The 25,292-nt window shown below is 39.3% G+C and overlaps 1 protein-coding gene and 1 non-coding gene across 6 annotated transcripts in view; both read right to left on the reverse strand.

Annotated features, from left to right (window-relative positions):
- The window catches only part of SYNE2 (spectrin repeat containing nuclear envelope protein 2), a 296,623-nt gene that overhangs the window by 146,864 nt on the left and 124,467 nt on the right, over positions 1 to 25,292 (reverse strand). For 4 of the 5 annotated variants that reach the window (XM_037031145.1, XM_037031147.1, XM_037031146.1 and 1 more), the window contains exons 33-45: positions 16,476 to 16,634; positions 15,665 to 15,826; positions 13,755 to 13,856; positions 12,580 to 12,780; positions 12,088 to 12,259; positions 11,432 to 11,544; positions 10,124 to 10,326; positions 9,552 to 9,671; positions 9,152 to 9,440; positions 7,098 to 7,249; positions 5,885 to 6,194; positions 4,545 to 4,709; positions 1,904 to 2,245 (exon numbers count right to left, since the gene is read on the reverse strand). In XM_037031145.1, the coding sequence (XP_036887040.1) occupies positions 1,904 to 2,245; positions 4,545 to 4,709; positions 5,885 to 6,194; positions 7,098 to 7,249; positions 9,152 to 9,440; positions 9,552 to 9,671; positions 10,124 to 10,326; positions 11,432 to 11,544; positions 12,088 to 12,259; positions 12,580 to 12,780; positions 13,755 to 13,856; positions 15,665 to 15,826; positions 16,476 to 16,634 (2,490 nt within the window). Of the gene's footprint in view, positions 1 to 1,903; positions 2,246 to 4,544; positions 4,710 to 5,884; positions 6,195 to 7,097; positions 7,250 to 8,452; positions 8,742 to 8,852; positions 8,969 to 9,151; positions 9,441 to 9,551; positions 9,672 to 10,123; positions 10,327 to 11,431; positions 11,545 to 12,087; positions 12,260 to 12,579; positions 12,781 to 13,754; positions 13,857 to 15,664; positions 15,827 to 16,475; positions 16,635 to 25,292 lie in introns of those variants that run through there. The other variant, XM_037031148.1, reaches the window with a different exon arrangement.
- Positions 23,396 to 23,527, reverse strand: LOC118977043 (small nucleolar RNA SNORA66). Its single transcript, XR_005064439.1, has one exon. It is a non-coding gene; the product is annotated as a small nucleolar RNA SNORA66 (small nucleolar RNA).

A 25,292-nucleotide genomic window follows, 5' to 3' on the forward strand; every position in this document is an offset into this window, starting at 1 on the left:
TCATCAATAAATCTACAAACAGCAAGAGCTGGTGTTGTAGAGAAAAGAGAATCCTTGTGCACTGTTATGCCGATTGATGCAGCCACTGTGGGAAAGCAATATGGAATTACCTAAAAAAATAAAAACGAAACTGCCTTATGACCCAGTGATTCCACTTGTGGGAATAAATCTGAAGAATCCCGAAACACTAATTTGAAAGAATATACGCACCCCTGCGGTTAATGCAGTATTATCTACAATAGCCAAGATTTGGAAATAGCCCAAGTGTCCACCAGTAGATGAGTTGATCAAGCAGCTATGCTACATGTACACAATGGGATGCTGCTCGGTTGTAAAAAGAGAAGGAAATCTTACCCTTGTGACAGCATGGATGAACCTGGAGAGCATTATGCTAAGTGAAGAAAGTCAGTCCGAGAAAGACAAGCGACATCAAACTAACAAACGAAACAGAAACGGACTCACAGATAGAGAACAGACTGAAAACTTTCAGAAGGGAGAAGGGTTGCAGGAGCTGGGTAAAAAGTGGAAGGGATTAAACAAAAGAAAAACAAAAAACTCATAGACACAGACAATAGCAAGGTGATTACCAGAGGGAAAGTAGGTGAGGGAAGGTAGGTCCCTCCATTTCCTCTGGGGGAAAAAATCATTCTAATGCAGCAGCATAAATTATCCTTAACTTGTCATAGAAGATTAAGTAAAAGCTTAATAAAATTTTTAAAAGTTATTATTGGATTATGATTTTTAACCAGGTTTCAATATATTCTATTAAATTGTGAGGGTTCACAGCCAAAATGGGTCTAAATCTAATTTTAAGGTTATTAAGCAAGTCCTTTTAGAAAGTCATGTAGTAGGACAGGAAGTACTCAAGCATATTTTCTTTTTTATTTAACTGCTGCTGTTTAAATTCTGTTGAGAGAGTTTCTTTGACAGATACAACATCAAGAATCTCACCCACGGGGCCCTTACTCCTTTAACACACCGCCTTCCCCCAGCAATATCTAACACTGAGATTTGTAAGTCTTTTCTCATTGAGACCATTGAGAGGTTCCATAGGCCTTTAACTTCTAGGAAACCCTGTCTGGGTCCTGTAATGCTCCACGTATTTGTTCTAGGAAGACAAGAGAAGTGCATATTCTCTTTATTCCTGTTGGTTACACATTCCATAAAAAGCTGATGAGAATTCACACCTGTATAGACTAACCTTTGCTGCTGTCCAACTGGATCCTGATGGTGAGATGCTGCCTAACAGGGAGACCCTTTCAAATATAGTTTACAGATGGCTCTTTGTGCTTTCCTATTTTAATCTCTAACCTATAAGAAAGCACTTTAAGATCCCCAAGAAAATGTACCCATTTAGTTGTTCAGAACGAAAATAAAACAACATTCTTCATTCTTCTCCCCAGGAAAAATGAGAGGGCTAAAGGTTGATACTTTCAAACCAAATGATCAGACAACATTTAAAAATATATTTGCAGTACAGGGTTAACATAAGAAAAAGAAGGAATCTAGCCTTTCCAACAATCTCTGATTTCATTATAAAATCAACCATAAAAAAAAAAAAACAGGGCCCTTGGATTTTTTCCTAGGAAAATGGGCAAAGCTCATTTTCTTTTCATTTGCCTTTGTGCTCTTGACCCAAGAAATTATATCTGATTACACATCCGAGAGAATAATAAACCTAAATTGATGATTGACATTTTAACACACTGAACTGTAATATTTCACCACTGAAATCTTGGACAGATTTCCAAGGGTTCTCGTTACAAGTGGGCCACATAAATAGCCAGCACACTGAGGGTTTAATTATGAAATCAGAAGGCCTGATTCACGACCCTCTTTTCAAATCCCAGCACCTCTTCATCCTCAGACTCGATGTCTCAGAGATGCAATCACAAGCACTTACCTTGTTTACTTCTGAGTCTTCCTCCAGCTTCCCCACTGCAGCTGAGCCCTGAGTGGACTCCTGCACGGCAGAGGTGACCTGCTTCTCTCTGCCTGGCGGAGTCAACTTTTCCTTCTTTTCTGTGGAGCATTTTGGTTTGAGAATGCTGTTGAGATAATTTCCCATCTCTTGCTTAGCAAATTCAAGTCTGTTTTCCAAATCTTTTTGTTTACACTTAAGTGATTTTATATCATCTTTAATAATCTTCTGTCCCACTGAAGATGTATTTTGCTTGATGGATTTTGCTAAACCTACGATCTTCTCTAACGTGCCATCTTGTAAATGGAGTCTATTCTCTAGTTCCTGTGAGTGGAGAAAAGATTGCCATAAGAACTAACTCTGTTCAATTGTCACAAGAGTTAATTGACTTTTGTAAATCACAACGTATTCTGCTTCACTAGTGGGGAGTATAAGAAACTTATCAACTCGTATCACAAAGAAAAAACTTTGGGTAAAATTTAAAGCAAGGTAGCATCCCAGAATAAATTCCCAAGCAGATTTTCTATGTAACTAAAAAGTTAGAAGTAACAAATTTTCACAACACAGTTCCTGGAGAACATTGGAGGCAGTCAATATATATTTGTTTAGTATGTATTTAGTTCAAGTTACAGCCTGAGATAATCAAAACACCAAATAAGAAGTGCCTACTATTTGTAAAACACTGAAAAAGTATTTTAAAAATTGCTTACAATGTACTCACATGAATCTAATGTTTATATTTATAATTCAGAACAAAGCTTAAATTGTTCTGAATCAATCTACCTAGTGCAACATCTTCAATATAGTGGGGACTCTATCAACATTGCTAAATATATGCATGAAGAAAGGGAGCTAATTTGAGAATTCTAGACTCAAAACTAATTTGAGGTTCTACTGATGTTACCACTGAATTAGAATAAGCCTTGAAGTCACTAAGTGAACAATGTAGGGTTTATTAGTCACTATCTTAATGAACCACAGAAAAAATTCATTCATTCATTCAGCTAACAGCAAGTATTAGGATAGGTTCTGAAGTTACATGGGTGAGTAAAATCCATTCCCTTCAAGTTCCTACAGTCCAGTGAGAGGGACACGGAAGTAAACACAATTGCAATGGAATGTGACAAGGTGTATGCTAACAAATACACATGGTCTCTGAAATGTTTTAAACTGAAAGGAGTTCCAGATTTGCATTTTAGACAGATCTGGGAGGTGCACTGGAGCACACACGTGCAGGCAGGAAGCCTGTTCAGAAGTCCAACTCGGAGATCTGTGAGATGGGGCCTGTCCTAAAGCAGCAATCATGAGGGCAATATGGAGGGCGGGGAAACTAATTGTAAAGATATTCCAGAGATGGAAGAGACGACACTTGATGTCTGACTAGACTGGGAATCCGGGAAAGGATATCCAGGTTCTGACTTAAAAGCCTGGAGAGACGGTGGAGATATTCATGGAGTCAAAGAACCTAGTAGATAAAGCAGGTTCATTGGCAGAGAGCCCCCCAGAGATGGAGAAAGGGAAGGAAAACATGTGTTAGTTTTTAGACAAGCTCAACTACAACTAACTGTGAGACCACCAGGCAGAGATATCTAGTGAAGAGTGAGAAAGAGCACTCCCCAGACTAGGATTAGAAGACTTGAGTTGTGGCCCCAGTCTGTCAATTAACCTGGGTGACCTTGTACATCCCTTACCTTGCCACAACGGAGTTTAGAGGGTATACATTGAGGGGTCTGAACTTGATGTCCTCTGTAGTTCCTTCTACATATAGCATAAGTATGCCTTTTAATTTTTCAACCGGATCCTGAGCTTCTCACAATGAGGCTCAAGTTTTTACTTTTCTCAGTACCCATGCATTCAAACAGTGCCTCAGACACGAAGAGACCTCAATGTTTGTCACATTATCACTACTAAATAGGAAGGCAGGCTTGTCCATTCTGGAGAAGTCTGGCATGCTTCCCAGGTCCCCAAAAGGAAGCGATGAGGCATTTCCAAGCTCATGTCAGCAGCGCTACCCTGTGACTCACCCCATAGAATCTCCAATCACGGAACTGTGAAAGGAGGAGCTGAGAAAATCTTTACTTTGTTTTCTTCTAGGACCACTTGGGCCTGTTTATGCTGGCTGTGCCAACAGTAAAAGTCCGAGGAAAGTGTTTTGAGGATGTGGGCAAATGGCTGCAATCCTCACAATGTGAGAATTTTGAAAGCTCTGATGTAGTCCACAAGTCCACCACGTAATAAAAATTACACAACTCCTACCCACCCACAATGAAGAATGCAAAAGGGAAAGAGTTCCCCCTGGGTCCTGCAGGAGATGTATCCGTGGACCGCCCAGTCTCTCCTGGGATCACTGTGCGGACTCTGAAACAAAGATCTCCAGAGGCTACACACAGGTTGTGGGAGGATCATCCCCGAGGCTCCCGAGTGCAGGGACCACTTACAACAGAAATGATAAATGGATCTGGTCACTAAAGAAGAGCCTTCCCATTTTTTTATGACTAGTCATCACTTTACCTAGTAGTCATCTGAAGAGCACTTGACTTTCAAACCAAAGACATTCATTAGTAAAGTTGTCATTAAAATTGAGTTTTTTAAATGTCTATCACGTGTGGACATTGTTTAATACCTGCAGTTCCTGGAGTTTTCCCTCAACTTCCATTTGATCCATAGGCCTGTCAGAAAAACTAGCAAATTCCTTGGACATGTTGTCCAATTCGTTATTTAGGTCTGCGATGCAAACCTGGTATGTGTGGTGTTCTTGAACATGACCTTCCAATTTTTGCACGGAATCCTAAAAATGAAACCATCGACAATGTATAAATTATTTCTTTCTGAATTTTCTCACTCAGATAATAATTAAGTTGTTTATAAATACTTGTTTTATGAGGTTTAACCTTGAAACAGGAATATGGTCATAAATTTTCAGGAGTTCTTTTAGAGTTTAGTGTTTGAGATACTTCACTATAAAACCTCCCTCCTCCCCTGAAAGTGATCCTTATCGAAACCACATTTCTTTCCCCCATATTTATTTGCATTCACTTCTTTCCTAAAGACAATTTATTTGTCAAGAGGCTTACAAAATGAAATGCCTACAAATTATGTCATCATCACAAACATCCATAATGAAGCAGGTCCCTTAATTATCCTTCTTACTAAAACTAAGTACCTGCACTTGAAAATGAAACTATATGAGATCAACCTAACCCCTGATTCCTTTCATAAGACTCAAACTCCAAAGCTGTGTCTCAGGAAAAAGTAATCCTAACTCAAGAGCAAAATCACCTTCAGGTTCTCTCCTTGGAGTAAGAAACAAAAGGGACCACACCCAATCAGAAAAGTAGCAGCTATGAAACGGAACAACCGGACACTGAGAGGATACCTCTTCACCCCTGCACAACTCCTTCTATCTGTATAAGCAGGGTTTATTTCCCAGGTAATTCCAAATTGAAACTGGCTTTCAATGTGCACAGAATTGTAAGCAATTCTCTTACGAAAACACACTCCCTTATGACAAGCTGACATTTCACCTCTTAACCCTTTTACTGTAGATCACGTAGAAAGACATGAGAGAGACACATACATTTACACAGACTAATGAATACAAACTATTATAATAGATGATGGATGGATGAGTAGATATTTGCATAGATACATCAATGAACAGAGAGGGATGGATGCATGGATGATGCATGAATAACAGAAACAACCACCTTCATAGAGATGCCTAAAAAAAATCTTAAGTCTTTCTATACCTGAAGAGGGGAATGTCAATGAGAAAAAATAACACCTTTATCAAATAATATATGGTGGATTCTTGTAGCAAAACTGACTAGTTTGATTTCTTCATGCTTGAGGATTTAATATTTTTATCTAAAAGTGATACATTAAATTAAAAACAAAAAGGTTCTCTATACAAATCTTACATAATTATGACAATCATTTAGAATTTTATTTTGACCACTTCACCTGCAGTTGTTGAAGAAGACTTTCATGTAGATGTTTTATTTCCAGCCAGGGCTCCTCACTGAACTTGGGATTTTTAGTGCATTCTAAGAGGTAATTTCCTTGAGATTTTAGCTCTTCTAGCAAGGATGTCAAATCTTGTGCTTTCTGGAGGAATTTCTTATAAATTTTCAATTGCGCTTTCTTCTCCTGCAATCCATGCTGCAGAGCAAAGCCCACTTCTTGTTTCTTTTTCAGTTCTGTGAGCATTAACCTCAGATCCTCCTTGCTTTGCAAATACTTCTCTCCTTCTAGGAGAAGCTTTTCTTGATGGCTAAATTTAACAAAACATTTTATAAAGGAAATGACAATCAGCAAATGCAATGGCATTTTGCATATTATAATGTAACATACAATAAAAAAGCATTAAAATAATACTAATATACATTATTCCTACAGACTTTTTTGGCATGATAACATTGTAAACAGCACTGAGTTTAGTTTGGGAATTAAGACAATAATCATCTGTAGTATTACTGAAATAGTATTGTTTTTTGTTACATAATTTGACCTGAGAAAAACTAATTTAGATTTCAAACTATTTGTTCTTATTATGTTTAAATATAGTTATATTACCCTATGTTTTTCTTTTTCATGTAAGTAAAACAAATAAGCATTCAGTGTATTGGCCAACTAACTAGTTTATTTTTTTTATAGCTTAAATTTAGCTTTGATCTGATTGCCTTGTTGAAAAATGTAAAATTCACATTTCCATCAAACATTAAGTGTATCGTTTAAGATGTGATCTAAATCAAGTTTTTACTAGAATTATATCCTTGACCTCAGACATTTACCGATGTTTGCACATGTAAGAATCCTAGGATACATATTTAAAAGCATTAATTATTCTACAGGAATACCATGCGGATACTGAGGTTGTCTGGGGGAAGGTAGTTTCAGTGCAGAAGTGGATCACTGAAGACAGAATGGCAGGCGATGTTAATTTGTTACCAAAAACCCCATGGGGTGGCATACCAGCCAAAGTGAACACTGACATAGAGCTATAACAGCGTGTTTTATATCTGACCCAGAGCCTCTGACATTTCCGGTGTCCCTGACCTACTGACTTCCTCTCCAATAGGCACTGTATCCGAATCCAGGAAGCAGACAAAACACATGTGTCATAGCTTCACTGTACAATGGAAAACCATGAGAGTGTGGAAGGCATGCTCTTTACCTTAGATACGTGTGGGCTAAATGGAGTGTGCTGACCCACTGGTTCTCGATGTCAGTAACGGTCTCTGACACCAGCGGAGCCTCACTCGTCACAGCCCAACTCCTGATCTTCTGTATTTTCGCATCCCCCTCAGGCTTCAGTAAAATGATTTCCTGAATTGAATCAAAAAGATTTTATAATCCCATTCATAGTACTTAGGGACAATACATGTGCTATCTTTTTATTTATAAACATGATATTAAGATTCTGCCTGCAGGCTGGATTTGAAAATTACCCTTTCCTTTTTATACGTGCCCAAAAGACAAAGACATCTTCTTTGCGTTACAGAAGACTAGTTCTCAAGAAACATCTGTCAGGTTGAGCTGGTTGCATTCCAGATTTCCTCTTTATTTTCGACTGCCTTCAAATAAAGCATATGCCAAAAAGCAAAAACAAAAAAGCAAGCCCTGGAAAGTCCACCCTCCTCTCTATTCCATTATTTCCAGATGAAGCCTCAGGCTAACAACTTGAACAGCACAACTTTCTACACTCGGGACGAGCCTCACGGCTTCCCACAGGACAACGCAGCAGCGTCCCTCCTGCAGCTCTTGTCTCTGCACCATGGCACAGTTAATTCCCGTTCCCTGGTCTTCTCCTTCCCTCCTGTGCTCTGAACTATCAAGTTCTTCCCTTCTTGGAAACTACTCCAGATTCACCTGCTCTGGAAAACCTTTCCGAAAATAATCTCAAGATTCTGATTACTTCATGAAGTCTCACCAACCCTTCCAGCTCACTGGTCTTAACCAATTTCTTCTAACAACGCTTTGATCAACATGACTTCAATTCTCCAGAGTTTCTCTTAAGCACCTGTGCTTCAGTCTCCTGCAATATTTACTAAACTAGCAACATTTACCGAATCTCCCTTAGACAAAAAAATGGGCTGAAAGGAGGGTGAGATGCCCTTGCCCCCCACAACCCACTCAGTACCCAAGAACCTTCATGAACCCCACACGTCCTCTCTGGAGAGTTCCCCACCCAGGCCACTGCTGGTGCCTTTTTATGGCCCTGCAAATTCCCACCTGCTGCAGCTCTGACTTCCTGCCTTTATTTCAATTGCGCTGCACTCAGTGAAGATGGACAATAACTGGGCATTGCCCTCACAAGCAGAGGATTCACTTTCTCTCTTCCATCTGCATTAAAATAACTTTTAGACCCTCACAGCCCTTCTCTTTCGTAAGGTCAATCATCTGAATGTCTTTAACCATTCTACAGCGAGTCTATTTTCCATTAAGAAACAAATCTTTGCCATTTTCCTCTAAATCGTTTCAAAATTAGAGTTCACTCTGACCTCAGAAATTTTATTTCCACAGTTATACCTTTATTTTTTGGATTGTTTCCTCAAGTGGCATTTGGCCTTCGGATGAATTCAAAACCATAAGGGAATCTTTAATCCCTGTTATCCAGTGAATTACATCTTGTGCAAGATCATTAAAGCTCTGGTCCTCAGCAGGAGGTAACTTATCCTCTTCCTCGGTTTCACATATTTGTCTCAGTAATGCCTGGTATCTATCAATTGAACATGTCGATTCCATTATTATTTGTTCTTCAGTAAGCCCACATTCCTTCAAGGAGCTGTTCAACTGGGCCATGGATTCAAATTGTTCTCTGCAAATTCCAAATATCACTGAAAGTTTATAGCAGCCACAACATCATGTAAAATAAACCCATATTCCCATATTCTTGTCTACAATACACTGAAGACAAGATCAGCTATACCTCTTTCCAGCTAGAGCTTGACAAAATAACTCAGTTTTTTCTCCTGACGCTTCCATTTCTCTCCATTTCTCTTCTTGATTAGTCAGCCACTTACTCAGGTTTCTGTGGTCATCCTGGAGTCTAAAAGAACATTAAATATGTTAGAATATAAAATAAGTAAAAAGTGTTTCTCTGAAGAAAAGATTGACACAAATCTTCTGAGCCCACCAGGGTTTTTTTCACTGTATGTTTTTGTTATTCNAATCGTTTCAAAATTAGAGTTCACTCTGACCTCAGAAATTTTATTTCCACAGTTATACCTTTATTTTTTGGATTGTTTCCTCAAGTGGCATTTGGCCTTCGGATGAATTCAAAACCATAAGGGAATCTTTAATCCCTGTTATCCAGTGAATTACATCTTGTGCAAGATCATTAAAGCTCTGGTCCTCAGCAGGAGGTAACTTATCCTCTTCCTCGGTTTCACATATTTGTCTCAATAATGCCTGGTATCTATCAATTGAACATGTCGATTCCATTATTATTTGTTCTTCAGTAAGCCCACATTCCTTCAAGGAGCTGTTCAACTGGGCCATGGATTCAAATTGTTCTCTGCAAATTCCAAACATCACTGAAAGTTTATAGGAGCCACAACATCATGTAAAATAAACCCATATTCCCATATTCTTGTCTACAATACACTGAAGACAAGATCAGCTATACCTCTTTCCAGCTAGAGCTTGGCAAAATAACTCCGTTTTTTCTCCCGATGCTTCCATTTCTCTCCATTTCTCTTCTTGATTAGTCAGCCACTTACTCAGGTTTCTGTGGTCATCCTGGAGTCTAAAAGAACATTATGTATGTTAGAATATAAAATAAGTAAAAAGTGTTTCTCTGAAGAGAAGATTGACACAAATCTTCTGAGCCCACCAGGGTTTTTTCACTGTATGTTTTTGTTATTCTTTGGAGAAAATTTAATTTGTAACATTAGATATGAATAATAATGGCCTGTATTACAGCGGTATTCTATAAAGCAGGAGTCACACAAATATATCATAAGAAACAGGAAACAAACTAAAATATTTTTGGCCTCTTCCCTAAACCTTTGCCATGTTAAATAATTTGAAGAATTCTCTAAACCTCCATCTTTCCACAGCCAAACTCAGGTTTGGAAGTATGTATGTTATTTATGAAATTTGTGTATTGTGTATCCCAGTGCTAGCTGTACTGAGGCAGAGTACATAGAAAGATATCATTGGAAAACATGCTATTTAGAGGTCGACTTCATTTCCTACCTCAGTAGTCGATGCAAACAGTCATCAAGCTCCTTTGCTCGCACCTGGCATATGGACTCCATTTTTTCTAATTCAATTTCTTGACTTTCAGTCCAACTGTTAAGCTCCTTAACGTGTGCTTTGGGCAGGTGCTTCTTCACATGATTCAGCACCGTTCCCACCTGCTGTATTTGCTTGCCTCTACCTTCAAGAGCCAAGAAATCCTTAAAAAAGACAAAAAGTCAATTACGTCCTACTGGCAAGTGTATGTTCTCTGCCGTCCCCATGACACTGTCCAAGCCAGTACACTGACATGCCATCTTCCTGACTTCCTATACAAAAGAAGACCTATGGTGATAGGACGGACTTCAGTGACAAGTGACCAAAAGCTGATTTATAATTCTTCCACAGCATGTGCGTGCATCTGACTTTCTGGAAATGGCGTAGGCAAAACAGCGTAGTGCCACCATGGTGGGCAGTAGAAGTTACACCCGGAAAAGCTGCATTCTTCTTCCCTGGCCATACTCAACTTCTAAATACTTGTTCCTTTATGGTAATCAAAATGTAAAACTACACAGACTATTTTCTATACAAGTTTGTCTAAATCACAATTTTATTTCAATGCTTGTGTTAAAGTGTTTGACAATTGCGTGGGCCCATTAATTGAGTGACATTAAATGGATTAAAAAAATCAGAACTATAAAAAAATAGACGGAAGGCCGTTCTATCAATGAAGAATGATTATCATCAAAGCAGTGAATCAGAGAACATTAAGTGCTATCAATAAGCTCGAAAGAGTGACTTATTATCAAAATTAAAGTACTAGATAACCTACCCGGAAGTGATCGAGAGTTAAGGGTGCAATGTGCATTTTACTTGGGCAGGCACTCTGTCGTCTATTAGGCCACCCTTCACTATGCTTTGACTAGCAGTGTATTCAAGTCCGACTGCAATTTTTAATAGAAATATGCCTGGAAAGACTTAAAAAATCAAAAGACCTCTTTCAGGAAAGTAAAGGAATGTCAAAGACCAAATTAGATAAATTTTAAATTTTTTATCAAATATGATTTTAACACAATTGAATTCACTAGCAAACACTTAGATAAACAGAATTGTAGATGTATACACAGAACTTGTTTAAAACACCTGCACCATTACCCAATAAGCACAGTTTCAAAATCTTTGGGAAAAGCCAGGTTATTTAAAATATTACCTCCATACAGGTAAATTAATAAGTCAAAGTAATTATCATCCTATCTATCTAAATACAGTTCTATGCCTCTGGCATTTTAGTTTTAATGAATTCTTGCTGAAATCTATATGACTTACAGAAAGCTTTTGTAGCTTTTGTTCCATGACCTTTTTTGTTTCTGATAATTCAAAACACTCTTCAAGGTCTATTTTAATGCTGCCGAACCAGTCATTGAAGTTCTTGCACTGATCTGCAGAGGGAAAATAAATAAATAAATAAATAATGCTGTATTCATTCGAGGTAGACTGCATAATCTAGTTAAAATGAGAGATTTTGAAACTTGCTTCCCATGCCACGGCTACTAATCACTGTGTGAACTGATAATAAGTTGACACCCAATTCTGAGGGCCAAACAGAATCTAGAAAGTAATCGCGGTGTATTCTCTACACTAAAACTCCTTTCCAACGAGACCCAAAGACACCAGCAGACATGTCCCTGGACTCACTCACCACAGTGGTGGTTCAAACATGAGGACAGTATTGACTTTTTTTAGAAAAATTAAGATTTTGGCACTTGAAAGAAACAGATGTTATTTATGACATGCATAGATTAGTGAGAGCTTCCCCCCAAAGGATTTATCTGACTAAATCCTTCCTCAATCACTCAATCCTTTTCTTTACATATAATCCCTGCAACCATCCCTAGGTGCAGCTTAGATTAGCTTTTGTGTACGAGGTACTCATTCATACTTCAAGATTCTCAGAAACACAGCAGAAGAAACATTGTGCTCACCGTTCAATAACTTAGAAAAGTGGTCTTGCAGAACACTTTTTTTGGTGTTAAATAAATCACTGACACTTTCATATTGCTTTTTCAGTTCAGAGAGCTCAGGAGTCAGACAGCCTATTTGATTCTCAAGTAATGTCATGCTGTGCTTCTGCTGCAGAATTTGCTGCTGTATCTCCTAAAAACGCAAACAAACAGCCATTAAGTCTTAAAATGCGCTCGATGTGCACAATGCATATTAGGTCTCCCCTGTGTTTGTAAAAACACAGATGACTTTCTTTTGGGTGGAACTGCTTTCTCTTAGGCAGCAAATGTACAGAGGCAATGCAAGTGAATACTGAATAGTTACTGTCCAAGTCAAAGGTGACTGCTAAATATACACAAATTGTTTGTCTGCGATCTTCCCCCAGGTGTTTATTTTTTATTAACTTCAAGAGACCATCAGAAATCAATGTGAAAATAAATCTGAACCACAGAAGAGAAGCAGTGGGGGAGTACCTCCAGTTTCGTAAAGATCTCCAAGCTGTCGGAAGGAGACAAGGCTTTTAAGAGGGACTCAGTCATCCCAATCTGAGTCTTGGCCTGGTCCAGGTCCTCCCGCAGCTCGGCTGCATTTCCACTGAGTGCAGAGCTGTTCGATTCCCCTGTTAAAAGCATTTTCACACGTTCTAGCTTTTCCAGAATAGAGGACTCCATGACCTGAAATCAAGAAACACATGAAGCACAGTTACAGGTTTGATTCAACTCGATTTTAAGACGAACCACATTGCTAGGGAACGAGTGGTGACGACTTCATTTTCATGTAAAATAAATTCTTCTCCACTTATAATTCTTCACTGCTTTACATCACTGATACGACGATTTGAGTGTTGCGTTTAAAGAAAAAGAGTGACACGAAAAACTAAAATGGGACTTCTGACTCTTTTAAAGGAGACTAATTTGAAACGTTTCCTCAAAGCCAGTTTTATCTATGGCACCAACTGAGGTATTATTTCATAGCACTCATCTGAAAACATATAAAAGCCTACAGGAAAAAATTACAAAGCCAGCATTTATTGAGTGTTTATTACATGCAAGGCATCATGGTAAGCACTTAATGTACAAAAATACAGGCTTAAGAAGGTTAAGTAGCTTGCCCAAGATCAGAAGACTAATGGGTGGTAGCACCAGAGCCTCACCCAGAAAGTCTGACTCATATTCAGTCGTGCAAATATTCCTTTTCAGCCACTACACACTTTGATTTACATAAAATTGTACCAAACCCCTTCGCACAACAGAAATTCACACTTGAGGCAATCTTCCTGGCTCTCCATCTAGCAATTAATAAACCTAGAGTCGCTGGAGCAGTATTTTCCTTCCCACACCCATGTCAACTCCTGAAGACTCCCCTTGTTCCCCAACACGGACACACAGTGCTCTCTCTCCCTCCACACAAGAAGGAGGGAGAGAAGTGACAAGAAAAAAAGAATGCGAACTATAAGACTCATCCTAGAAGTGGAACAGAGATAATATGCTATGCCAACTATTAAAATTTTGTTAGACAATAGAGGAACTGAACAAAGGTGAATCAAATAATGATCCTAATTTTATTTTAGGTTGAAGATTCAAATTCTGGTTTATGAATGTTACTTTTGAGTACCTTCATTGCAACTTTGAAATAAAAATTCTCTTACCTGCAATTCAAGAGGTATTTCACTGCTTTGAAGCACAAACTGTATTTTAGCCACTCTTTTAGAAAAGTCTGAGGATTTCTGTTCATGGATTTGTAACTCTGCCTACAACACATAATATTAATAAAAATATTTTTATTATAGACCTTATTTTCTGGTACCCATCACTGCCATTGCTAATACGCAGAAATGAGAGCGCTTTTGAATTGCCCCGATCACGTGTTGTTTGACGGAGTCCTGGGAGTCAGAAGCCCAAGTGCCTCCATAAATGAGGACAAACATAACAACAGAGAGAAGGGCCCGAGCTGTCAGACAGCAGAGCAGCAGTCGGGTTGTGCTACACCCCAGCGTGCAGGGCCCACTTAAAGCCACTGCATTGCGCAGAGCTGTGCATGTAAATCGTGTCAACAATTCACACAGACACGCACGTGCATCCCATTTGCTGGTGGAATTTGGCTCATAAGCTGGCAGTTTATAATCTTTAACTCCACATTTTAAAACAACCTGTACTTCAAGACAAATATAAGGGACTTAGTGGTCATTCACACTTAGAAAAATCATAGTTTTACTTCCATTACTATTATCATAAACCCAGAAAACTCATAAATCTCCACACATACTGCAAATCTTTTCCAAATGCATAAAAATGGATAACTGAATTTAAAGGTGAATAAAATAACAAATTTTGCGGTCATCGTTCACAATACATACATATATTTTTATATTACATTGAAGCGGATAAGACTGCTAACATTTCACTCTTTTTGACCTACCAAGATAGTGCTTTTTTATGGTACAAACTAATAATTACATAAACCAACAAAACAATTAGAAAAAATTCTTCCTGAAGTTAAAAAAGTATAACTTAAATTCTTTTCAAATGGCAAAACCTGAGATTACTGTTTTTAAAACTAACCTTTTGTGAAGCTCTACAGAGATGTTCACAACCAGCCTATGTGTTGTCTGTACTTTTGAGGTACTGCTTAGTTCAAACTGTAAAGGCCGTCCGTAATCCTGCTCTGTGCCAGGGGCCAGCAGCCTAAGGGCTGGCGGGCTGTGTTTATGAACAGTTTCACTGGGACCCAGCTACTTCCAAGCGCTCGAGTCTTACCCATGATGGACTTCGTTCATGTTACAACACCAGGGGCACCATTTGTGACATTGATCAAATGATCTACAAGCGTAAAATATTTACAGTTTGGCCCTTTCGGAAAAAGTTTACCTAATCCAGGGGCCCAGAAACCACTGGGAATGCTGATGCATTTTGATGGGGCTTCTGCTAGTTCTTAGGCTTTTATACACCATAAACCCCACCAGAAAGTTGGTGAATCCTATGGACCTGTTGTATAATAATATTTTTAAAATAAAACATAAAATAAATGATGTAAAACCATTAAAAAATCACACTGAGTTACTTATCAAAATATTTAAAATACCATATTTATACTAGAGTCATAGATATGCTTCTCTATTGATACCTTAAATAACACCACCTAGCAGTGGGCCTGCTAAACACCACATTTTCAAAGCAGTGATAAGGGTGATAGTGGCAACAACCAGATAAAGATTTTAAAATATCTGTGATTTGGTTAATGACAATGTCACATGTAAGTTCACCCTACTATGTCTGTTGTTAGACATCCATGAAAAGAAAGACGCGCTTTCTCCCATGGAAGGTCGTTCCCCCGTGAAGCCCGTGGCTGCCTGCGAACCCCAGATCAGTGGCATCTGCTAACAACTTCCCGATACCATAACAGAAACAACGCAGTGCGGGTCCCACTCAAGGGATAATAAAAGAAATCAAAGATTTCTTTGTGATTTCTCTGCCCTGCTTCAAGAAAGCCGACTCATTATTAAAATGTCAGCTGTGTAAAAAAAAAAAAAAAGCACACATTTTATCTCTGTTAAATTACCTTCAGCTTTTCTCTTTCCTCTTCAGTGAGTTGATGTGATTCAATTTTTCGAAGGACCTTTTCGGTCCACTCGTCGATTCCATCTTTTAAATTAAAAAGTTTGTCCCATAAAGCTAGAGCTCGGCCAAGATTTTCATGGCACTCTTCTGCTTTCTCATTTATCTACCATGATTAACGAGAGAAATAACACATTTAGTAGTAAAAAATATACTTTTTCTAAGCCACTGTTGCAGTCAAACACTATTCTTAAATAAAATTTTAGTTTAAGTTTAACTTTACTGGCTATTTTGCTTTACTAATCAATAAAAAACTTGCTTTAACATATCCTGTAGCTTCTTCTACAAAAAAAAAAATCTTAGCTGATGGGCTGCAGGTTCTATATAGTGAGAGGAGGAGTCTTCCTAAGTTCTACATCACAATAAATAAAAAGGGCTTTTAAAAACCCAGGTGAAAACACAACACAAATTCTTAACATGTAATTCATTTTAAAAATATCATTAGTTCTCACCTAAAAATGCATTAAATAAATATATAGTTAAACATTAACACCTGCACAAATGAGGAACCTATTAACTAGATTATTTTAAATAAATTGAGCTTGCTCTTTTGTATACAGAAAATTATAGATCCATTTGCCTAAAACTCTGGGTATGAAGGTTAATTTCCAACTCAAACCTTTATATTATGTGAACATTTTTACCATGAACTCTTCTGAATTTTGTAATGACATTAAAAATACTAAAGCTGCAGTAGAAAAGATCGATTTAATTGCTATGCTACAGAATTCCTCATCAGTTAAATGAGCACTTACATCAAGCCATCTGTCCACAATAATATTCGCCTCCTTCTCAAAAGGAGGCTCTTCAAAGGTTCTCATTTTATTTAGATGAAATTGTAGATTTTTGCAGATCTGGTTAATCTTGTCTACAACTTCTAAATGTTCATTAAATTCTTCTTTGACAACTTCAATCTGTTGAAACGGTATAAAACATGTTTTGATCTACTGACACAGACAAATCTAAGAAACATGATTCTATTACTAGCTTTTATTGACCCACTTTCTCGATGAAAAGTGTTTATAGTCCTAACCATCTGGTGCAACAATAATTCCACGCCCAAATCTCTTCCCACTACATATGACAAAATATATGATCGAAAACCATGTTTTTTGTCCCTAGGAAATGATATTCTACCCCCAAAAGTATTTCCCTTCAATGGTATAAAAAATGATAGTTCCTAGACTCTTCCCACAGGAACCACCCGTAATAGTGAAGAAGAAAGTTATCATCTGAATAAAACACACAGAACTTAACAACATCTTTAATGAGACTTCTAATTTAATCCTCCGTGATTCCAACTCCAGCATCATTTCTAAAATGGAAGCTGAAAAACCATTTCATGAAAAGGCCTATCATCTTAAACTATAAAATTAAATTGGTTGACTAACATAATGTTAGTGATTCACTTACTTTACTAATCTTACACAAACAGTTTTAATGACTACATAAAATTTGAAAATAGACTTCCCACAGCCAAAAATCTAAAAAGTCTGCACCCTAGAAGGACTCCCATTTCCAGTAATGTGGAGTAGACACACTTTTCCCCATCACCCCACTAAGTAATATTTAACACCCTGCACATCATATACAAAACTAATTTCAGAAGACTGCAAAGAGGAGAGTTTAAGTAGGAATGAGGGCTATAGGCACTGGCTCCTGCTGCTGAGGTCCCTGTAATTTCTTTTTCCCTCAAATATCCCTGACGGTAGGCTGAAAAAGCCAGCACCAGGTAACATACCAGACAAAAAAAGCCCCAACAAAAACCTGCTCTCTTCATCCAGTGTACCAAAAATAGGACAACCTTGCAAAGCAGAAAACTTTTAGAAAATAATTGCTCACTACAGACAAATATTTTTAAAAAACGATGGCTCAACCCCCACCATACCAGCAAAGGTCAAGTTCACAGCCTCGACTTCCACCACCACCATCACCAGGCTATAACAAAAGCCCCACCTTCACCCAACCAGGGAAATGTCAGAGAAGGCCAAGTAGAGAGCCAGGCCTTTCATTCCTGCTGGCGGTAACAAAACACTTGCCCCTATGATGGGCCACATAGAGAGTTAGTTGCAAGGAACAGCTGGGAGGTATCAGTGGAGGCCTAACGAGGAAATGGAACTCATACCCCTAATTTGCAATAACAGGGCGACCTGTATCTCCAATGTTAAGAAATTATCTTGTGACTTCTGGCCAAGATGGAGGCGTAGATGAAAACACTGGGCCTCCTCGCACAACCAAGTTTAAAGACAACAAAGTTTTAGTAACAAAAACACAACCAAAACACAGAAAGTGAAACTGTACGAAAGACTGACAACAACAAAACATTCAGCCAGACCGGGAAGAGGGGCAGAGCCAGCGGCTGGCAGAGCAGGGTTGCACAGGAAAACTCAACTAGACTGACCCAGGTGCACAGGCAGCGGTTGGCAGATCCCAGGCGTGGGGTTGCAACAGACAGACCCAGTGAGGGCGTAAGGCAGCAGGCTGACCAAGGTCACACATTCATGCACAGATAAACCAGGCAAAGGAGTGAGCAGTGAGACGAACTTCGCAGGCCCCAGCGGTGGGAAGCAGCAGAGGAGACCACCATTGCCCCTCTTTGACCCCGACCCCACATACAGAGTCACAACCCAGGGACTGAGTTGCCCCACCCTGGTGAACACCTAGGGCTCTGCCCCTCATACATAACAGGCACGCACAGACCAAAACATTATGGCTTCAAGAAGAACAAAAGCCCCAGAGCCAATAACTCTAAGCGACAAGAAATAGCCAATCTATCAGATGCACAGTTCAAAACACTGGTGATCAGGATCCTCGCAGAACTGGTTGATTTTAGTCACAAATTAGAGGAACACATGAAGGCTAAACTAATTGAAATGAAGAGAAATGCACAGGAAACCCATAGAGATGGTAAGGAAACTGGGACTCAAATAAAGGGAGTGGATCAGAAGGAAGAAAGAAACAACCAAACACAAAAGAATGAAGAAACAAGAATTCAAAAAAATGAGGAGAGGCTTAGGAACCTCCAGGACACCTTTAAACGTTCCAACATCCAGATTACAGGGGTACCAGAAGAGGAAGAGGAAAAGCAGCAAGTGGAAAACTTATTGGAACAAATAATAAAAAAGAACTTCCCCAATCTGACAAAGGAAATAGACTTCAAGGAAATTCAGGGAGCTCAGAGAGTCCCAAAGAAGTTGGACCCAAGAAAAAACACCCCAAGGCACATCAGAATTACATTAGCCAGGATTATAATGAAGGAGAGAATCCTAGAAGCAGCAAGAGATAAGGGTACAGTCACCTATAAAGAAGTACCCATCAGACTGTCAGTGTATTTCTCAAAAGAGACCTTACAGGCAAGAAGGGGCTGGAAAGAAGTATTCCAAGTCATGAAATCCAAAGACCTACATCCAAGATTGCTCTATCCAGCAAAGCTTTCATTTAGAATAGAAGGCAGATAAAGTGCTTCTCAGATAAGGTCAAGTTCAAGGAGTTCATCATCACCAAGCCTTTATTATATGAAATGTTAAAGGGAGTTATCTACGAAAAATATGAACAGTGAAAGGGCAACAAACTCACAGTTATTAACAACCACACCTAAAACAAAAGCAAACTAAGAGGACAGCTTAGTTTGGGAGCGGAACCATAGAAATGGAGATCACATGGAGGGTTAGCAACAGGGGAGTGGGAGGAGGAGAAGTGGGGAGAAGGTACAGAGAATAAGTAGCATAGATGGTACGTAGAAAATAGGGGGGAGGGCAAGAATGGTAGGGGAAATATAGAATCTAAAGAACTTGAGACACGTGGTCATAAACTAAAGGAGGGGAGTGGTGGGGGAGGGGTGTGCAGGGTGTAGGGGAATTAAGGGGGGGAGAAAGGACAACCTTAATGGCATAATCAATAAAATATATTTGTTTAAAAAGAAATTATCTTGCCCTGGCTGGCGTAGCTCAGTGGATTGAGCACAAGCCTGCGAACCAGAGGATCGCGGTTTCGATTCCCAGTCAGGGCACATGCCCGGGTTGCAGGCCAGTTCCCTGCAGGCCAACTCCCAGCAGGGAACGCACGAAAGGCAACCATACATTGATGTTTCTCTCCCTCTCTCCTTCCCCTCTAAAGATAAATAAATAAATAAAATCTTTAAAAAAAAAAAAAAGAAATTATCTTGTTTGCAGGTGACATGGTTATCTACATAGGAGACACCAAGGAATCTACAAAAATACTCCCTAGAGCTAAATAGTTTCAGAAAGGTTGTAGGATACAAAACAAACATACAAAAATCAACTGTACTTCTACACACCAGCAATGGATACAGGCACACTGAACTTTAAAATACCATTTCTAATTACTCAAAAATTTAGATATATAGGTATAAATCCCACAACACATGCATAGGACTTATTTGATATAAACCACAAAATGCTAAGGAAAGAAGTCAAAGAAGGTCTCTAAACAAATGCAGGGAAAAGCAGCTTCATGGATTAGAGGACTCTATAGTAATAAAGATGTCGATTCTCCCCTACCCAAAAATCTGATGTATGGGTTTAATGTAATGATCAAATCCCAGTAACACTATTCTGTAGATATAGATAAGATTATTATAAAATTTCCATGGAATGGTAAAAGAACTAGAATAGCTAAAACATTTGAAAAAATAACAAAGTGGGGAAAAAGCCTAGTGGACTTTAAAATCTATCATGTGCAGTAATAAAGATTATGTGGTACTAGCAGAGCGGTAGACCCATGTATCAGTGGAACAGAGTAGGGAACCCACAAATGGATTCACACACATTTGTCCAACTGGCTTTTCACAAAGGTGCAAAAGCAATTCAACAAAGGAAAGAGCACCTTTTACACATGGTGATGGAGCAACTGGACATCTATAGACAAAAACACAAACCTTAACTTAAGTCTCGCACATCATACAAAAAATTAACTCTTAAGTGGATGATGGATTTAAATGTCAACCAAACACTATAAAACTTATAGGGGGAAAAATGAGTAAATCTTCAGGATCTAGAGATAGTCAAAGAATTCTTAGATTTTGACACCAAAAGCACAATTTAGGAAAGGATAAATTGATAAATTAACCAAACTTAAAAACTTTTGCTCTGTCTTCAAAAGACCCTGTTAAGAGAATGAAAAAACAAGCTATACTTTGGGAGAAAATATCTGCAAACCACATCTAACAAATGATTAATATCTAAAATATGAAAAGAACTCTTAAAACTCAGCAGTAAAGCAATCAATCACTCTAATTAGAAAATGAGCAAAAAATATAAAGAGATACTTCACCAAAGATACCATACAAATGTCATGTAGGCAAAAGAAAAGATGATCAATATCATTAGCAATTAGGGAAATACAACTTAAAGTCATAATGTGATACCACTGCATACTTGTCAGAATGACTGAAGTAAAAAATAGACAGTATCTAACACTGGAAAGGATGCAGAGAAACTAGATCCCTCATACATTGCTGGTGGGCATGGAAACTGGTACAGTCACTCTGGAAAACAGTTTGGCATTTTCTTTTTTTCCCCTCAATTTTTTTATTTAATTATTTGTCAAGTACAGTTTTCTGTCTATTACTCCCATCCCATCCCACCCCCCGTGCTCCCCTGCTCCCTCCCATCATTTTCTTTAAAAACTAAATATGCATTTAACATACAACCTAGCAACTGTACTCTAGGATATTTATCCTGGAGACAAAAAAACTTAAGTTCACACAAAACCCCCTACATGAAGGTGTATAGCAACTTTACTCACAATAGCCAAAAACTAGAAACAACCCAGAGTGCTTCAAAGTGCGAGTAGTTACATAAACTGTGGCACATGCATATCACGGGATATTACTCAGCAAGAAAAAGAAACAAATTATCATATTACATACAAGAATCTAAATGAATCTCCAGATTATTTTTTTAAACTTTTTTTTTAAAGATTTTATTTATTTATTTATATTTAGAGGGGAAGGAGAGAGGGAGAGAAACATCAATGTATGGTTGCCTTTCGTGCGCCCCCTGCTGGTAGTTGGCCTGCAAGGAACCAGCCTGCAACCCAGGCATGTGCCCTGACTAGGAATCAAACCGTGATCCTCTAGTTCGCAGGCCCTGCTCAATCCACTGAGCTACACCAGCCAGGGCTTTCCAGATTATTATACTAAGTAAAAAAGCCAATCCCAAAAGGTACAATCTGTATGATTTCATTTATATTAGATTTTGAAACAGCAAAATTATAAGAGCTCTCCATTAAGAAAACATACTCAAGGAAACACAGATTCTCTCTGCACCATTTCTTTTTTTTATTATTTTATTTATTTATTTTTGAGATAGGGGAAGGGAAGGAGAAAGAGAGGGAGAGAAACATCAGTGGTTGCCTTTCGTGCACCCCCTGTGGGGACCTGGCCTGAAACCCAGGCATGTGCCCTGACTGGGAATCAAACTGGCGACCCTTTGCTTTGCAGGATGGTGCTCAGCCCACTGAGCTACACCAGGCACGGCTTTCTCTGTATTATTTCTTATAACTGCATGTGGCTTCACTACAATTATCTAAAAATAAAAATATAACTAGAAATATTTTAAAATTTTGATGGAAAAAATTACTGGGACCTTTCTCTTTCCGGACTTGACACTGCCCAATACATTAGCAAGGCTGAATGAAATGCGAACCCAGGTGTTTTTCCTCCTCATTTGCACTGGAGCATAATACATGTTCGTTCCATTAAGTGAAAAATTGTACATATGCATCCATTCTCATTTTGATTACATTCAAAGGACTTTGTTGTTGCACTGGCACAAGCTACCAGCAGGTGAAGAGAAGAGAAAGAGCAGGAGCGGGTGCTTCGGCACTGGCAGGAACTGCAGCTTCAGTCATGTAAGGAATGGAGGGGGGGAGGAGGGAAACCCGGTTCCCCCTGACATTTCCCGAACTTCAGCAGTCCCCTGACAGTTCAGCCTTCTCCTCTATCACCTGCACTGTCTTCCACTAAAGAGAGTGGGAATTTGGCACCATACCTCAGATAAGCATCCAGGTTTCTGTGGTTTTGAAGGACAAAAGTTCTCAGCGGTATCTTATTCCAGTCACTGGTGCAAAGCATCGTGATAATACATGCTACAAAAATCGACTGTTTCTGAAGACAGTACCTAGCTCATCTCAAAATTGACTGAAAGTTGTATTAACAATCAACAGTACTAAAATTCACTTTTTTCCCCAGTTAAAAAAGTGTCTGAGAAAAAAATTAAACACCAGTGTATTAGAACTTCTGTATCTTCCATATGGAATAATATATTATTTCAGCAAATATATAAAGTACTCATACGCTAGGCACCATCCTAGATGGAGGATTCTCAACATAATAAGAAAATAATGCCTGGACTTTTAGATCTTTCCTAAAGGTAATTAGAGTTATTTTATGAATTTTAAAAGCACCTTTTGTGAGCTAACTATTACAGTTGAGAAAGGGGCACAGATGAAGCAGTTATCCAATTTTCACTTCTGCATACACACACTTCAAATATTTCCAGGGAAGGCACTATTAGGATGACTGAAACATGCTTTGCAGTCAGATAGACCTGGGCTTAAATAATTCAGGTATTTAATAATAATTTAAATATCATTCAGTAATTAGCCAGAGGACGTAAATTTTTGTTATTTAATAAGAAGCTCTTTTTTTTCACACTGTCCTAGGATAGAATGGACCACCTCAGTAGCTTCTGAGGCCAGTACCTTTCCGTCACCACAGTTACTTTAGCAAACCTGGTTCCCTTCACTTCTGCAACATCTCGCAGAGTAGGGATCGAGTTTGCACTAAGGAGCTCTTATCCTAACACCCGACGTAATGGTTTTAGGTGGTGGACCTTTGGGAAGTGGTTAGTTAGGTCATGGAGGTGGAGCTGTCATCAACAGGACCGGTGCCCTTAGGAAAGAAACTCCAGAGAGCTGTGTTGACCTTTCTGCCAGGTGACGACTCAGGGAGAAGACAACTATGAGAGTGTGACCTCTGGCGAGGAATGCTGAGGGTGTAGGGCCCCAGCCCAGGAGAGCTGCAGGAGCCCCTGCTGGGAGCTAGAGGGGTGGGGAGGGCGGGTCATCCAGTCAGCGCAGTGGGCCTAGAGGCAGATTATCAGGCCAAAGAGGGTTATTTTCAAGCCTTAGGGTTTAATGTTATTTGCCTTGTTAGGTTTTGTTCTTACTTGAGACCAAATGTTTTCCTTCTTTCCTATTTCTCACTTTTGGAATGGGTGGATCCCTGCCCCAGCAAAGTATTTTGAAGATACACAATTTAATTTCTTAGGTTCACAGCTAGAGAGAAATTTCCCTCAAAATGAAACACACCTTGACTCTCAGCCATACCTGATTTAGATGATATATAGATGAGACTTTGGACTTAGATTTTAGAGTTGATGCTGGAGCAAGTTGACTCTGGGGGCTGTTGGGATGGAATGAATATACTTTGCATGTGAGAAGAACACAGATTTGGAGACGGATCAACAGCAGAACGTTGTAAACTATGAGAACTGTCTCCAGAGCTGTGAAAAATAAACTTCTGTTGTTTAGAAGCCACCCAGCCTATGGTATTTTTGTTACAGCAGCCCAAACAGACTAAGACGAGAGCCATAGAGGCGATAATGCTGGCAGAAGGGTCAAGGCCGGGACTTAGATTTCCATTGGGGAGGCTCACCCAGGAGAGGGCCACATGCCTGAAGGTGATGGAAGTTCTACTGGTCAGCAAGCACACAGTTTACAGTTATGGAGTTCATTATGCAGTTATGGGTGGCGGGAAGAGTATTCAAGCAACTGAGAAGAGGGAGCATTCAGAATTGCAGATAGGCCACATGGGGGGCGAGGGTTAGAATGAGTCACCCCAAGATGTGCCTCTGTGGCCTATGGATTGTTCTGAGCTAAAGTCGACTTGAGCCCAGGGACTCAGAAAAAACTTCTGCCCCTCCCTTAACTACCTAGATGAACTTGAATTAGAGGCCTTGCCTGTAAAAAGAGATTATCAGAGGTAACCTTTTTTGACCTAGCTATAGGGCAGGGTAAACTTCTACTCACGGAATGTCTGCTCTGCTTGTCATTCTGCCTAAACCCTTTGAAGTGCCCAAGGTACCTTACCCTACCCCTAGCTAGGAATGTCCTATGCTGCCATTCTCCCTTTTTGTCTCTGATGTTCTCTAGTTCATGTGGGGTGGCTGACTCTCTCATGTATGCAGGGTTCCCAAACAGATGTATTAAATTTGATTTTCTCTTGCTAATCTGTCTCATGTCTGTTTGACTGTCAGACCAGCAAAAAAAACCCCATAAGGGCAGAGGCAAGTGTTTTCCTCCCCAGAACCACACACACAGCGGGGTATCACGCTGACACTCGTGATGACGTAAGTCCTAGTCGCCCTGCTAGGCACTTTTCCTACGCCACCTCACCAAACAGGACAGAAATAGGGTGTTGCTGGTAACAGGATCCCACTGGACAGGACAAAGGTAGGACTTGGGGTCTAAGGAAGATCAGCACATTCCAAGAACAGCTGCAAATGAGAGGAGCCAGGATATGTCTGGTGAGAACACAAGGCAGGGGG

This window comes from Sturnira hondurensis, unplaced genomic scaffold (genome assembly GCF_014824575.4).
Source record: "Sturnira hondurensis isolate 20B ecotype Veracruz unplaced genomic scaffold, ASM1482457v3 Scaffold0021143, whole genome shotgun sequence".
Classification (NCBI taxonomy): Eukaryota; Metazoa; Chordata; class Mammalia; order Chiroptera; family Phyllostomidae; genus Sturnira; species Sturnira hondurensis.